The following is a 14176-nucleotide window of genomic DNA, read 5'->3' as shown; positions in this document are numbered from 1 at the left end:
GTAATAAGTCATTAGCAAACAAAAAAATAAATTGAGACATGCACATTAGAATGATGTATATAACATAACCACATTTAAGAATGTATCCAGTATCAAATGGCAAAGAACACTGCAAAACCACAGTTATTTCTGCACCAATCGAATTCTACCACCGCATCTACAAATTAGAGAATTCTTTTAAGACGGAGCAGAACTCTTACCTTTGGAAGAAAATGACTTAGATTATCTAAGCTTTTCTAAGGCACCTCAGTATTTATCCTGCAAGGCTGTTGGATAAATTAAGAGTAACATACCAAGCCCAGTTGGTGCTGGGTAAATGAAACCAAGGTGTTCAGTCTGCATTACCTGTAATTGTTTTAATAGTAAAGATCTAGCAAGAAGAAAAACTACCAAAAAAGGCAAAAGAAAGTCGTGAATGCAGCGGTGTTGGTGGTTGTTTTAATATTGTTTATTAGCACAGTAACAAATGCAGACTTCAGTAGTCCACAACATAGAACCAATCCACTGAGCAACCCTACTCCACGCCGGACAGCTAACAGCTTAAGGTATTTTACTACAGGTTTTCAGAAGTCCTGATTCAAACCTCTCTCTCTCCACAATAAAGTAGATTGGCATATAAAATAAAATACATAACTACTCATTTTCTATATTGGTGTCTTACAGCCACGTGTCCATTTTATATATGAGATGACAGTCTCTAAAAGCTGTTAAATATCAGTGTTCCCTTTCAAGCAGGGAAAACAATTTCCAATTTTTCAAGACAAAAAAGTGTGTAGTCTTGGAAGGACTTTACATAAATGTCCATGTGTAACCTGTACGAAATTAAGCTGTTTTAAATTTACAGTCTACAAGCGACTGAACCCAAATGCCTATGCCTCTCTGTGCTGCACCTCAGCTAACATTGCAGAGCTAAATGACAGGTTTTAGAAGTTGCTATCACCAATTCTGTCTACTGCAGCAAGATACCTTAAGTTACAACAAAATCTTAGGAAATAAGACTGAATAATATCTGTTATAGAAATACCCTACTCTTTACCAACTCCCACCCGCCCCCACCCCTTCAAAATCATAAGCAGCTCTCTCTGTGACAGACAATGCTGTGAAGGACTGTGGAGCCCAGTTTACGTGGCATATCTCTTGGTCCACTGTCTGGCCATCCTGTCGTGCTCTGCCCTGTTGGTCATATACTGAGTGGCGATACTTCCCACCAAGGGGTCGGCTGGAAGAGAAGACCGCATGTTACTCTGAGGGAAGGAAAAGGTCGTTTCCGTCTTAGCCAGTAGGTCAGTGGCAGCCTGGGAGAATGTGGACAGGTGGCTGTCATCAAGCCCCTCCACCATTCCGGATGCCTCTCCTTCCAGACTCGCCCCTCCCCCCACTGCAGGGTCTGCCCCTCCGTGGCAGGGTTCGGGAGGCTCGAGGCCCCGACCACCGTCAACACCCAGCTCCATGCACAGGACCACCCTGTGCTCAGTGGCGCCCAGTCTTGACACTGAGCACAGTGAGGCCCTCGAGGCTCCTGCAGCATCAAACCATTGGCCTCTCCACTATACCCAGAAATGGCCAGAGCTGCCAGGTGGAAACCTGCACTTTCAGTTAAGCAATGCTTCTCTGAAACCTAAACAGAATCTTTAGTAATTCAATTTGTATTTGGCTTATCTAGAAAAAAATTTAGTAACAGGAAATGAAGGTTCAGAAAGCACCACAGTCTGGCCATCACTAAGTATACAGCAGGGAACCCCTGTTCAGCTAGGGGCAGCTGCAGAGTGGGCCTGCAGGCAGTGGGCAGGTCAGAGGCAGATACAAGTGTGTCGTTTTAGGAGAACTGTGTGGGAAATATGCGAAAGCGGAATAGAAATAAATATAGGAGGGAATGACTAAAGATGTAAAAACCTACGGCAATCTGACGGGACTTCTGCAGATTAAAACACCTTATTCCCAGAGCACATCAGCTAACGGTGAGTCGGCTGTGTTTCTCAACTAGTAGACGACTGTTGACTAGAAATTTCTTTGAAAAACGATTAAGTTTTTCTCCTTTGAAAGCGTGTACAAAAATAAAATCTGACCTTTAGAAAATCTTAGTTTAAATGGAAAAAACCACTATTTCCCAGGTGAGGAGGAATAAACCAAGGTAAACAGCCATAAGCTTACCAGGATTACAGTCTGTGAGAAGTGAGCAGATAGAAAGAAGGACTTTAGAAATGGTTAGTGCTGGGCTCCAATTATCTTTCAAAATGTCCAAGCAAATAACTCCTTGACTGTTAATATTACAGTGATAGATTCTTGTCCGAAATGTAACCTAAAAAATAAGGTAGTGTTAAATGAAATTTAAACAGCAAACAATGAAACTTTTTACTAAAAAACCTTTTCAATTAAATGGCTCTAATTAAACCTTTTAAAGAAACAGACATTGGTTTAAAAAAAAAAAAAGTAACAGTTTAACTTAACAAAGCCAGTAAGTGTTAAGAGACTAATAAAATTGAGATTAGAAAGTATTCACGGATACAATCTCAAGTATTTTCAATCTCATTTAAAAAGTAATCACCAACAAAAAGCAAGGAACTTCAATTTTTCCTTTTTTTCCTCGTAAACTGAACTATAGTTGATTTACAATTTGTGTTAATTTCTGCTTTTCAGCAGTGACTCAATTTTCCACACACACACACAAACATATAAACAGTCTTTTTAAAAAAATATTCTTTTCCATTATGTTTTACCCCAGGAAGCTGGATATAGTTCCCTGTATGTTTCTTGAATTCATCTTTAGCAGTTTTAATGTAAATATTTTCCTAACGTTTTGGAGTTGGGATAACTAGTCGTTTGCTGACCTCTTGTGTTAGCTGGTAGAACTACATGGTCTCAAAGCAAACTTCAGCACCTAACTCAAACGTCGTAGTGGGTACATGAGAGAAGGCAACGGCACCCCACTCCGGTGCTCTTGCCTGGAAAATCCCATGGAGGGAGGAGCCTGGTGGGCTGTAGTCCCTGGGGTCGCGACTGAGCGACTTCACTTTCACTTTTCACTTTCATGCACTGGAGAAGGAAATGGCAGCCCACTCCAGGGTTCTTGCCTGGAGAATCCCAGGGACAGGGGAGCCTGGTGGGCTGCCGTCTATGGGGTCGCACAGAGTCAGACACGACAGAAGCGACTTAGCAGCAGCAGCAGTGGGTACATGAAGACAAGCTGCTTAGCAAACACTGATCACACCCCCAAAAGGCTGAAAAGTGGATCCGCAGATGCGGTTTGTTTCTGCTCATTTCTGACCTTTACATCAGATCCTGCAGCTGTCTTGCCGGCCTACATCACAGAATCCACTTTAACAGTTTCCGGGGGTGGAGCCAGAAACGCACAGGGGCCGCAGCAGCAGACAAGGCAGCGTCAGCCGCTCGAGCCTGGGCTGTTTTCTCTCGACTCTAGTTCTCACTGTGAGATCCGCCGCATCATCCACGGTGAGCATAACCTGTAACCGTGCCGCTTTCTTAGAATGACAGGGCTGTCCGTCGAGCCCTCGCGGCTGCAACCGCACCTTTACCCGGCAGCGCTCCCCGCCCGGAGGCGGCTCTGCTTCGGACTCTGAAGAGGCCCTTAGCCTCCCAGCGGACAGTGACCGGCAGCCCCCACCCGGGAGGAGAGCCCGCCGGGGTCCGAAGGGCCCGAGGCTCGGTCGGCAGGAGCGTCTCCAGCTGCCGTGCTCTAAACTCGGAGCACTTCGGGGATCTGCAAGTCACCCGAGCCCTGCGGCCAGGCCACCAGTCCCTGTCCTAGCCCGCGTGTGGAGACTGCGACACTGTTTCCATTGGTTAGAAACTCTTCCTGCTGAGTGGGAAACAGGCGATTACCTATGGGCAGATGTGCAGGACTTTAAGCCCCGTGGAAACACACTTACTTAGAAATGGCCTTTGCCAGAAGAGGCAGTCAACGCAAAGACGTGTTTTATGTATGTTCAAATGTGCCTAAGAGATTTGTCAGGATCTGCTGTTAGTGGTTAAAACCCCCACTTTAAAAGCCGGATTCATCTTTCACAGGAATATCTGAACTTCAGCGTCAATCGGGGGAGCACCTTACCTTCGGAGGCTTGAAGGGGTACTCCGGTGTGAAGGTGATATCGAGGAAGAACACGCCGCCCTCGTACACGGAGCCCGGGGGCCCGAGGATGGTGGACCTCCACTCGTAGATGTTGTCGCCTTTGGGGCCAGCGCTGCGGGCAACACACCGCGGTGAGAGGGCGCCGGCGCTCGGCTCCGGCGGCGCAGCCCGGGAGGCCGCGCCGCTGCGCCCGCTCCCGGTAACGTGGGGCGCTCTCCGCCTCCCCAGTAACGTGGGCGCTCCCGGCCTCCCCGGTAAGGTGGGGCGCGCTCTGCCTCCCCGGTAAGGTGGGGCGCTCCCGGCCTCCCCGGTAACGTGGGTGCTCCGCAGAGCACAGCCCTCCGTCCTCCAGACCCGCAGGTGCGGGCCTCCAACAGGCCTCCGCCCAGGAACACTGGGAGGGGTGCCGAAGCCCCAACACCGGCCCGGCTAGGAAGGAGCCAGAAACTCTCTCCTCCGTGCACCGCAGGAAACGCAAACCACACTTAAAAGAGAGAAACACCTCTCAGCACACATAGCTCTTCAGAGCCGTGTCACCTCTGCTGAAAGCATCATTTCTGACCCTCTGACGGGGGCTCTTCGTTTCTCCATAATCTTTAAACAGAAAGGAGTCCCACAGATGGCAGTTCTCTGAACAGCGTCAACCATGCATGGGTGGGCGGGGGACACAACGACCCAGTTACAAGTCATTCGGTTTCGTCTCAGCATGAATCCAATTCCACAAGCGGCTCTCTACACACCAGATCACTGCTGGTTACACTGTTGGTTACATGCAATCACGCTGGGATACCTTCTCCACGGCCCTGTCTGATCAGCATCTCTGTATAAAGGCATGTTAATGAAAACGTAACCAAGACCTCCGAAAGCTTAACACCCCTGTCCAAACAGTAAGTGTAACATTCTAGTATTTAGAAAAGAGAAAAGAGGAGGAGTTTGGGAGTCAATCTTGGTTCCTGACATAGAAAGACCTTCCCACAGCATGGGGATGACATGGGAGACGCTGTGGAGGGGTTAACTCGCGTGTTTTCATTTCAGATTCCCAAACCTAACTATTAACTGCTGCTTTTAGGACAGTAAAGTGTGTTAGCCAAACACAGAAAAAGATCTTCCCTTTGAGACTTGCAGATCCAGTCAACACCCAAAAGGCTTTCTGCAGAGCAGGCAAATCTCTCTTCAACAAGCGTTCTGTGTGAACTGGACACGCTCGCTCGCACACGTGCTGAGAGCCCGCGCACCAGGCAGACGCTGAATGCAGGGGGTTCCCGTAATGAACAAGACAAGAACTGCTGGCCTTCATCTTGCCCGCTGCTAGCTGGTTCGAGGCGGGGCTCAACCCCTTTTAAGAGAAGGAGATGAAGAGGAAGGGAGATGAGAAGAAAAGTAAAAGTGAAAGCCGTCTTGTGGCCCCACACTTCACCCAAACCCACTGGGGGCTTTTCCTTTCAGTCTGGAGTTTGGAGAAGGAACAACAGCAACAGAAGCTAGGGGAACAAGCTAAGTTAGGGGAAAAGAAAAGAGAGAAGCTGAGGAAGAAAGCACGGTGCAGCCGGAAAGGAAGGAGAAAACACGGGCAAAGAACAGGGGCCGTGGGGAGCGCCAGGGCCCACCTGGTTAAGAGGCAGAGAGAGCCCAGACCCCGGACCGAGCGCTGCCGAGCTGTGTGACCTGGAGCAAGTTACCAGCTTCTCACAGCAATATCCTGAGAAGTAAACACCATCGGGAAGGAGGTGCTGGTGACCACCTCTGCAGAGCAACAAGTCCACAGGGATCGCTCTTTAAATGGCAGCAGTCACCTCTGTTACTAATGACTTGGGTATAACCACTGGCTCACACAGGATGGCCCCTTCATACCTCCTTGGGATGGATAGTCCCAAGAACTATTAAAAACCTGTTTTACGATGGACATGCATGGAAAGAGAGATTGTTTAACACCATCTCTAAGATTAAGTCACACATATGCAGACACCATCTTTGAGTTTTAAAAAAGACAACTTCCGACTCTGCAAGACGTCTGACCACAGCTATCACAAGCTGGGATGCAAGGAGTGCCCTTGGCCAGTGCTCTCTCCGGAGACACGGTAACCCCTCCACGCGGAGGGATACGACTCTGCTGTTCATCTCCTGAAACGAGCACTGGTCCGCAGGCGGCCTAAGTGCCGCCCTGCCTGTAGGTTTGCAGAAGGTCTACAGATCGGGCTGGCGCAGCTGGGACTCCTGTCTAAGCAGATGGAAGGACACCGACACAGAGGCGGCAGCTAAGAAGACGCACCGTCCCCTCCTATCGCGTTCACAATACCTAAGGCTCGAAGGCGAAAGGCTGGCATTCGCGCTAAACCCCCTTCTTCTGTCCAAAACACGACCGCACCAACCGCTGTTCACTCAGTCGCATCCCACTCGCTGTGACCCCATGGACTGCAGCCCGCCAAGCTCCTCCGTGCAAGGGATTCCCAGGCAAGAACCCTGGAGGGGGAATTTCCTTCTCCACGTGCGCAGGGAGCCATGCTGTTTTCCTCACAGTCCGCTTAGCGGTGCTGAGAGACTGGGAAAAAAGAACGGTCAAGTCAGTCGGCCCCACCCTGGTGGGGAAACGCTGGCAAAGGCCCAGTCCTGGGGCCCTTCACACAGGGGGAGACAGCAGCACAGCGGCCTAACAGCACGCCACTGCAGGCAGACTTTACGGCTGGGAGAAGACTGGTGGCTTCTCAATTTCATCGCCAAAATCGTCTGTGAAACTTTGAAATGACAGATTCCTGACCTTCATGCCAGGGGTACCACTGAGCTTAGCCCATCCAGAAGGGGAACCGAGACTCCACATATTTAAAAAGCTCTTCTGGCGACCTCAGAGCAGGTGCTTTGCATCTGGGCCCCCTGTACAGGTTACTGGGAGGAGGACAACCGTCCAGAACCTAAGTGTCAACAGTTCACAGCTTGTCACCTGTGATACAGCTAGAAATTCAAATCGAGACTGCTGCCTGTTCGTGAGCAGCTTGCAGTTCGGTGTGAACTTTCTGAAAGTTCAGGGAAACGTCTGGAGAGAGAGTTTGAGGGCTTCCCTGGTGGTCCAGTGGCTAAGACTCCAGTCTCTCAATGCAGGGGACCTGGGTTCGATCCCTGGTCAGGGAACTAGATCCCACATGCTGCAACTCAGACTGGAGCAGCCTAATCAATCAATAAACATTAGAGAGAGAGAGAGTTACAAGCATGTAACCTAAACTGGAAGTACACGGGAAGAGAACTGTTTAATTAACACCGTGTCCATACTAAGAAAAGAATGAAGGTAGGCTATAGGAAACAGTCTGAGTGAGGCAGGGTCAAAAGTAGTCCAAATCATGAAGCATGAACAAGAGCTGTGGAAAAGACTCAGCAACACAGATCCGTAACCTGAACCTGGGTCCTGAACCAGCGGGCTTGGAAACGACCGTGAAGCATCTGAGAATCTACTGCAAAGACCAAGGAATGCTGCCTGTTACTGCGTGAAGTCACCCAGCTTTCTGTCGTACGCATCTTCCTGATCACAGAACAAAGATTATGGTAAGGGACCTGCAATACTCTTGCCTTTTCCCCTTTCTAATTCTCACTGGAAAAAGTCAGGATCCTACTGGCCTAGAAGGTGGTAGATAGACCCATGGCAAAATTTGAGGGCAGAAGCTTCCAGCTCTCAGAAAGTGAGACTGTTCTGGGGAAGTGTGTCCCAACAACCCACCCCCTTCCTCCATAAAACGACCGACTGGTTTGCCTGCTCAGTCAGCACACACCTTCACCAGCCTCCCGTCCCCTCCCTGCAACAGAAGATACTTTCGGTTGTACAATAAGAAATGTAACTCCAGTTTTAAACACCAATTCAAGTACACGAATCAGTCTAAGGCCTGAGAAGGGATGGAAAGTTCCGAATTGGGAAATGGGAGGCTGAATTTAAGGAATTAAGGGGAGATGGGACCACCACCACCACACACCCCTGCTCGGTGACTGCAATCTCCGAAAGTGGCTGAGACTCTGCCTTCCAGATTCTGTCCAATTCAGGTTTACTGTAACACAAACACTTTTCAAAATAAAAGCGCACGGTAATTCCCTGGCGGTCCAGTGGTCAGGACCCCTCGACGTCACTGCCAAGGGCCCAGTTTCGCGCTCTGATCGCGGCACTGAGGCCCTGCAGCCACGCAGCGTGGCCAGGGGACACAGAGTGTAATAAACTCTTACCAAGGCCAAAGGAAAGAACTGTGACCTAAATTCTGCTTTTTTCTCTCTGGTCAAAATACACACAGCTTTAGGGCTTGCCTGGTGGGTCGGTGGTGAAGAATCCACCTGTCGGTGCAGGAGACACGGGTTCAATCCCTGATTCAGGAAGACCCCACAAGCTGCGGAGCAACCAAGCCCGAGGCCCAGCCGAGGCACTGCACCGCACGGAGCCCACGCCCCGCACCCCAGCACGAAAACAGAAGCAGAGAGAAAACAAACACAGCTTCAGCAAACACTGCAAGAAAAGTGAGAGGAACCTCTCCTTATGATGCAGCTTTCTCATTTCTGTAGTAGTTTCTGAGGTCACTCGGATCCAGCGGGGCGGGGGCGGGTCAGGACCCCAGCCTTCCCGGAGCGTGTGGGGCAGGGCGGCCACAGGCCCCACGTCTCACCAGCGCTGACCTGGGAGCCACACAGTAAAAGCTATCAGTCGGCGTAACTTCTGTGTAACACTTAGGGTCCTAGTGCGAACAGGACAGAACCTAACTAATACAACTCATTTACGGTGTAATCCTAGGAAATTAATAAAACCAATCTTTAAAACCTGTCATCAGAGCAGCCTTACTATAGAATCTGACGTGCTCTCCGGATTGACTTTTCCAAGAAAACCACACATGTGAATGTTTAAACTTCATTCCAAATGAAACAAAATTTTATTTTCACTTAAAGATGTTTTTCTCCTCCTCACCCATGCCCACACTCAGTATCAATTTGTTAGACTATTCTCCCACGACAACAGTTAAGAAACCAACGTTGCCCTTCAGTTTTCAAAAGCTATATTAGTTTCTTAAAAACAACACCCTGAAAGCAAGGCAAATATTACAATCAATTTTTAAAATTTTTATTGGGAGAGATGATCCCTGATTACAAACACAGAAATCCCTAACTGAGATGCTATTTTAGACATAATCCTAAAAGACTTAGTTATCTGGTCTCACACCCTAAAAACAGCGAGGGAGCGGAGGCTGGGGGACAGAAAGCCAACAAGCATGCCGCAGCCGGGCAGCCGGGCGTGGCGGCCACGGGGCAGGCCAGCAGGGGCTCAGGTCAGCCGGCGCGGCTCGTTCTTCCCAAAGCCCCCACGGACCCGTGGTGTCGCCCCACAGGACAGTGACCCGTGTTGCAGGAGGACGGGCGCCTGGAGGCAACCACACGCCGGGGAAACTTAAGACGGACGGGCTGGTCCCCGCCTCCCCTCTGCCCCGCAGAAGGCACGTGACAGCAACGAGCTCGCGTACAGGGCGCCGCTGCCGTCACACAGGCCGCGGAGCCCACGCCCGACGGGAGCCGTAGAGCCGCGCTCGGTCTGGGCGACGCCGTCTGAGCAGGGTTCTGCGGGTCGCAGCCGGCGGGTCGCAGCCGGGACGGGGGCGTGCGCGTCAGTGGGAGAGAGAGCGGCGTCCGCCTGCAGCCCCACGCGCTGTCAGACGCCGCCGCGTTCCCGACCGCTGGTCTGCTGCTCCGTGCCTGGTACAGAGAGAGCGCGCGCAATGCGGTCCAGGCGGTTATCAATCACAGGTGGGTTTGCACGAGTTCCTGGCGGTCTAGTGGTTAGGATTTGGGGCTTTCACTGACATGGCCTGGGTTCCACTCCTGGTTGGAAAACAGAGATCCCAAAAAAGGAGATTTGCACACACCCCAGTGTTCTATAGACCCCGACTACTCAAAATGTGGTCCCTGAACAAAAGCAACGTCAGCATCCCCTGGGTGTCTGTTAGAAAAGCAGACTCTGAGGCCCCAGACCTACCGCATCAGAATCTGCATCTTAACACAGTCCCCAAATGACGCCTGAGCACATCAGAGTCTGAGAAGGCGGCTGTGGAGGACACAAATGGCAACGAATTTCAACTCCACTTTCCAATGTTCTGTAACTGATTCAAACGACCTGTCATGGTATCTAGGTCTCTCCTCCATCTGTACTTCTTTGCAGTAAAAAAAAAAAAAAAAAAAAAAGATCAACCCTGGTGATGCTTAGCTCTGTTCAGTCTGTAAGATCATAACCAAACACAGAACTGAGAAAGTGCCTACAGGAAGAGATCTGCTATCAAATCTATGTTCCCTACAAACATACGGCTAAAAGTCCATTCTTAACTTACTCTCCTTTTGCTAAGAAATTCAAGATGAATATGAGAGAATAGCAGGAATCTTTTCTCAACTGACCAGAGGGACTCCTCATCCCTCACGATCACTGCCCAAAAGACGTCAGTCCAGGGAATGAGAGCGACCTTCTTGGTGACAGCTACTGAACACACCCAGAGGAATTTTATAAAAACAGACCCCGAAACCATGCTGTTCTGGTGCCCCTCCGGAAAACAGTGACCATCCAGATGCGGGCTCATATGGCGGGGCTGCCTGGGGTGCCCTTCAGCACTGTCCCTTGGGAGGAACTTCCAGACCAAGGGCCCACCTAAAAGACTGCCCAGGAGAGCCGGGGTCCATGCAGGAGCTCAAGTCTGTGTACCCAGGCAGTTGCTCTGTAACAGTGAGTCCAAGCAGGGGGCACACTGACCCACACAGGAAGGAGAACTCACTCAAACAAACGCACATGGAAAACAGCACAGGCCCCGTCCACCAGGGGAGGGGCCTTCCTGCAAAGCCCCCACGGCTGGCCGCACCCACACTGAGGACAGAGACCTCCGTCTTCCGCAGGAGAGAGCGGACAGCCTCTCAGAGGCACTCGTGACACACTCTTCACCGAGCAGGGAGCTCATCTGGGGCCTGCGGAAGCGGCACAGCTCATTTTTGAAACGTGTTTCCAATCAGAAAAGACTTGTCTACGGATTACTTAATCCACTACAAGCTACGTGGGTGCACAAACTCTCTCACATCAGACTCTTAAGTCTTCTAGAGAGTAATTTCCCACACACCGTCCGTACAGGTCTGCAGGCCTGATAGTGATTAACGCTGAATTAGCTGGTCAAAATATGTACCACTGTTCAGGATTATATGACAATGTTTCCAAGTTAGGTGAAATAACAAAACCCCACAAAAGCTCCATCTTGCCCAACTGGCCATCAGCTGCAGTTTTATCTCACACACTACTGCTTTAGGAAAAAGCAACATCCAGTCCTTCCGGAAATTCACATTCCAAATCGAAAAAAATCAGACACACACAGAGTAAGGACACAAAGAAAACGATCTTAAGACAATTTGAAAGAGTCTCCAGCAGGGACACTGAAAGAGCTGCAGGCCTCAGAAACCATCGCCCTCAGAGGTCCCTTCCTCTCAATGAGGGGTGGCTGAGTTTTTAGAGCTTTTAGTTAACTGAGCCCAGAATCGGGCTTTAACCTCCGAACTACTGAGTAGAGTGAGGGCAGGCAGCGAGCATGTGAAATGACGAACTAGCCCCAAACGAAGGGCCTAAAAAAAATCAGACTGCGGAGGATGGGGGGGACAACACACTGGAAGGGTTGCAGAGAATCAGAAGATCGGCACAGCCCGCGAGCCAGAGGCCGTGCTCCTGTACGGTGCTAAACAGGCAGCTGTTCAGAATTACGGTGGACCAGACAATAGCTCTTTTCTGCAGGAACCAGACAAGCATGACTTACAACAATTCTAATTTGTTTTGTGTTTCCCAGAGAAATGGTCTGAGCAGGTCAGGCTCTCAGGCCGTTACCCCTCTATTCCCACTGAAGCAGCCAGAGCCAGGGTATCAGCCCTGGAGCCCCGAGTTTTCAGGTGCGGTGTTCACACCAACATCTGTAAAACTGCTATTCAAGTGAGGACTCCTGACCCCTGAACAACACAAATTTCAACTGTGGGGGTCCACTTATGCACACAGTTTTTCCAATAGATACATTGGGAAACTTTGGGAGGATCGCTAACAATCTGAAAAAACTCATAGCCTAATTGCATAGCCTAGAAATATCAAAAAAAGAAACAGGTATGTCACGGAGGCATAAAGCAAATGTAGGTGCACATACAATGGGCTTCCCGGGTGGCGCGAGTGGTAAGGACCCCCCAGTCAACCCTGGAAGACGTAAGGGACATGGGTGCAATCCCTGGATCAGGAAGACCCCCTGGAGGAGGCAATGGCAACCCACTCCAGTGTTCTTGCCTGGAGAACCCCGTGGACAGAGCAGCCTGGCGGGCTACAGTCTGGAGGGTTGCGAGAGTCAGACACAACTGAGCCCCTTGCACGTGTGTATGTAGTGAACGCATGAGTGAGCACGCATACAATATACAAAATGTGCTGATCCACGGCTGTTACTGGTGAGGCGTGCAGTCAACAGCAGGCTGTTAGAAGTTCTGGGAGGAGTCCAAAGTTGTACTTGGGACCCCCAATCCCTGCACTGTTCAGGGGCTACTGTAACTAGAAACCAGCAATTACTTGGGCTCTCCCTGGGGCAGCGGCGCACAGCCAGCTTGTCCACGGAGACGATAACCGTCCTGTGGGTCAGTGAGAGGCAGCCAGTGGAGCAGAGCCTCCTGTTTACTCTTGGGAGGTGGGGTGGGGGTTAGGCACACCTGTTAATGCTGCGCCCTCCGCACATTCAGTGCTGACCCTCAGCAGCAACAGGGCCACAAGGAGAAGCCACTTACTTACAGGACACCACTATCCTCAAAAAAGAACCTCCCAGGCTCTACTCGGTTCCAAGAGACGACTCCAGAACATACCTCTGGCTACAGAGCCCTCACTGAGGTTTCCCACCACTCACACTGGCCGTCTGTGCCGCCTCCACGCTGCAGGCGTGCGAGCAGGAAGCTGTGGGCAGGGGGCGTGAGGCCCAGCCTTGCCCTTCCAGAGTCAGAGGAAGACCTGCCTCAACTGTATCGCAGGAGCGGATCACTTATTATGTGGGTCACTTATTATGTGGGGTGAATTCTACAATTATTTTAATTGCATTGTTTAATAAAGCTTTTATTTAATAATTAAGAATTTTCACTGCCCTTGAAAGTACTCCAGTTTGGCTCGTCTGTGGTTAATCCACACAGAGGGGATCTGAGACCGCATGCCCGCACCAGGCTGGGGCTGGCCGGCCAGGCTCCCGATTCTTCCCGCACCCCCCAACCCAGGCTCTGAGCAAACGCCCCATGCAGGTGCTGCGCGTCCTCGGTCCAGCCCCTACCGCTTCCCTCAGCACAGCCCCAGGGGGATTTGGAGGATACACGCACCTTCAGCTAGAGCTGGCTCTGACACCATCAGGCAAGAGAGAAGACGGGCAGTATCCTGGGTCCCCTGCGGCAGTCCACAGGCCAGCGCTACCCACAGCCCTGAGCCACCATCTGCCTCTTCCCCTCCGCAGCTCCTGCATTTGCACTGCCGAGCTTTCCTGACAGCAGGGTCTGAGGACAGTCAGTGCAGAAGCAGAGAGAGTAACACAGCTGTTGCCTTAAGTCTGACACTGAAGGACTATACAAATACGTAAAAGAGTGCCCCTCATCTAGGTTTTTTGGATTTGGAAAATCAGAGTTGCATGTTAACATGTCCTGGGTTACTTCTAAATGAACTATTTTTTTTAATGTTTCAGCTCTAATCTTGAATGCGATAAAAATCTGTAATCATTAACCACATGAACAAAAGCTCTTGCTTATAATAATTTTTAAAGGTATAACGGGGTCCTGAAACTTCTTTAAAAACTTGAGAACTGCTGGGGAAATTATTTTAAAATCATATTAACACAACTGGCTAACCATTAAAACAAGTGTTTGATCCTTAATTTCATCAGCTATTTAAAACAAACAAAAGCGTAGAAGTTTGAACAGGAACTGGAAGAAAATATGGTGAGGATTTTCTACCTGAGGGTGGGGCCACGTCACGCCAAGCCCTGCACAGAGGCCGCCGGCGCCTCCAGGCGGCCCTCAAGCCTCCTCTAGGTCGGCTCCAAGCGCCCGGCGGTGCCTGAGCGCGGT

At 50.4% G+C, this 14176-nt stretch overlaps 1 protein-coding gene across 1 annotated transcript in view; it reads right to left on the bottom strand.

Moving 5' to 3' along the window:
• LOC102173916 (ubiquitin-conjugating enzyme E2 E1) overlaps positions 427 to 14176 on the bottom strand; it is a 68131-nt gene continuing 54381 nt past the window's right edge. The window contains exons 4-6 of the mRNA XM_018041840.1: positions 4067 to 4199; positions 2152 to 2299; positions 427 to 1219 (exon numbers count right to left, since the gene is read on the bottom strand). Of these exons, the coding sequence (XP_017897329.1) occupies positions 1122 to 1219; positions 2152 to 2299; positions 4067 to 4199 (379 nt within the window). The 3' untranslated portion in view covers positions 427 to 1121. The remainder of the gene's footprint in view (positions 1220 to 2151; positions 2300 to 4066; positions 4200 to 14176) is intronic.

This window comes from Capra hircus, chromosome 27 (genome assembly GCF_001704415.2).
Source record: "Capra hircus breed San Clemente chromosome 27, ASM170441v1, whole genome shotgun sequence".
Classification (NCBI taxonomy): Eukaryota; Metazoa; Chordata; class Mammalia; order Artiodactyla; family Bovidae; genus Capra; species Capra hircus.
This window is presented reverse-complemented; position numbering and strand designations above follow the sequence as displayed.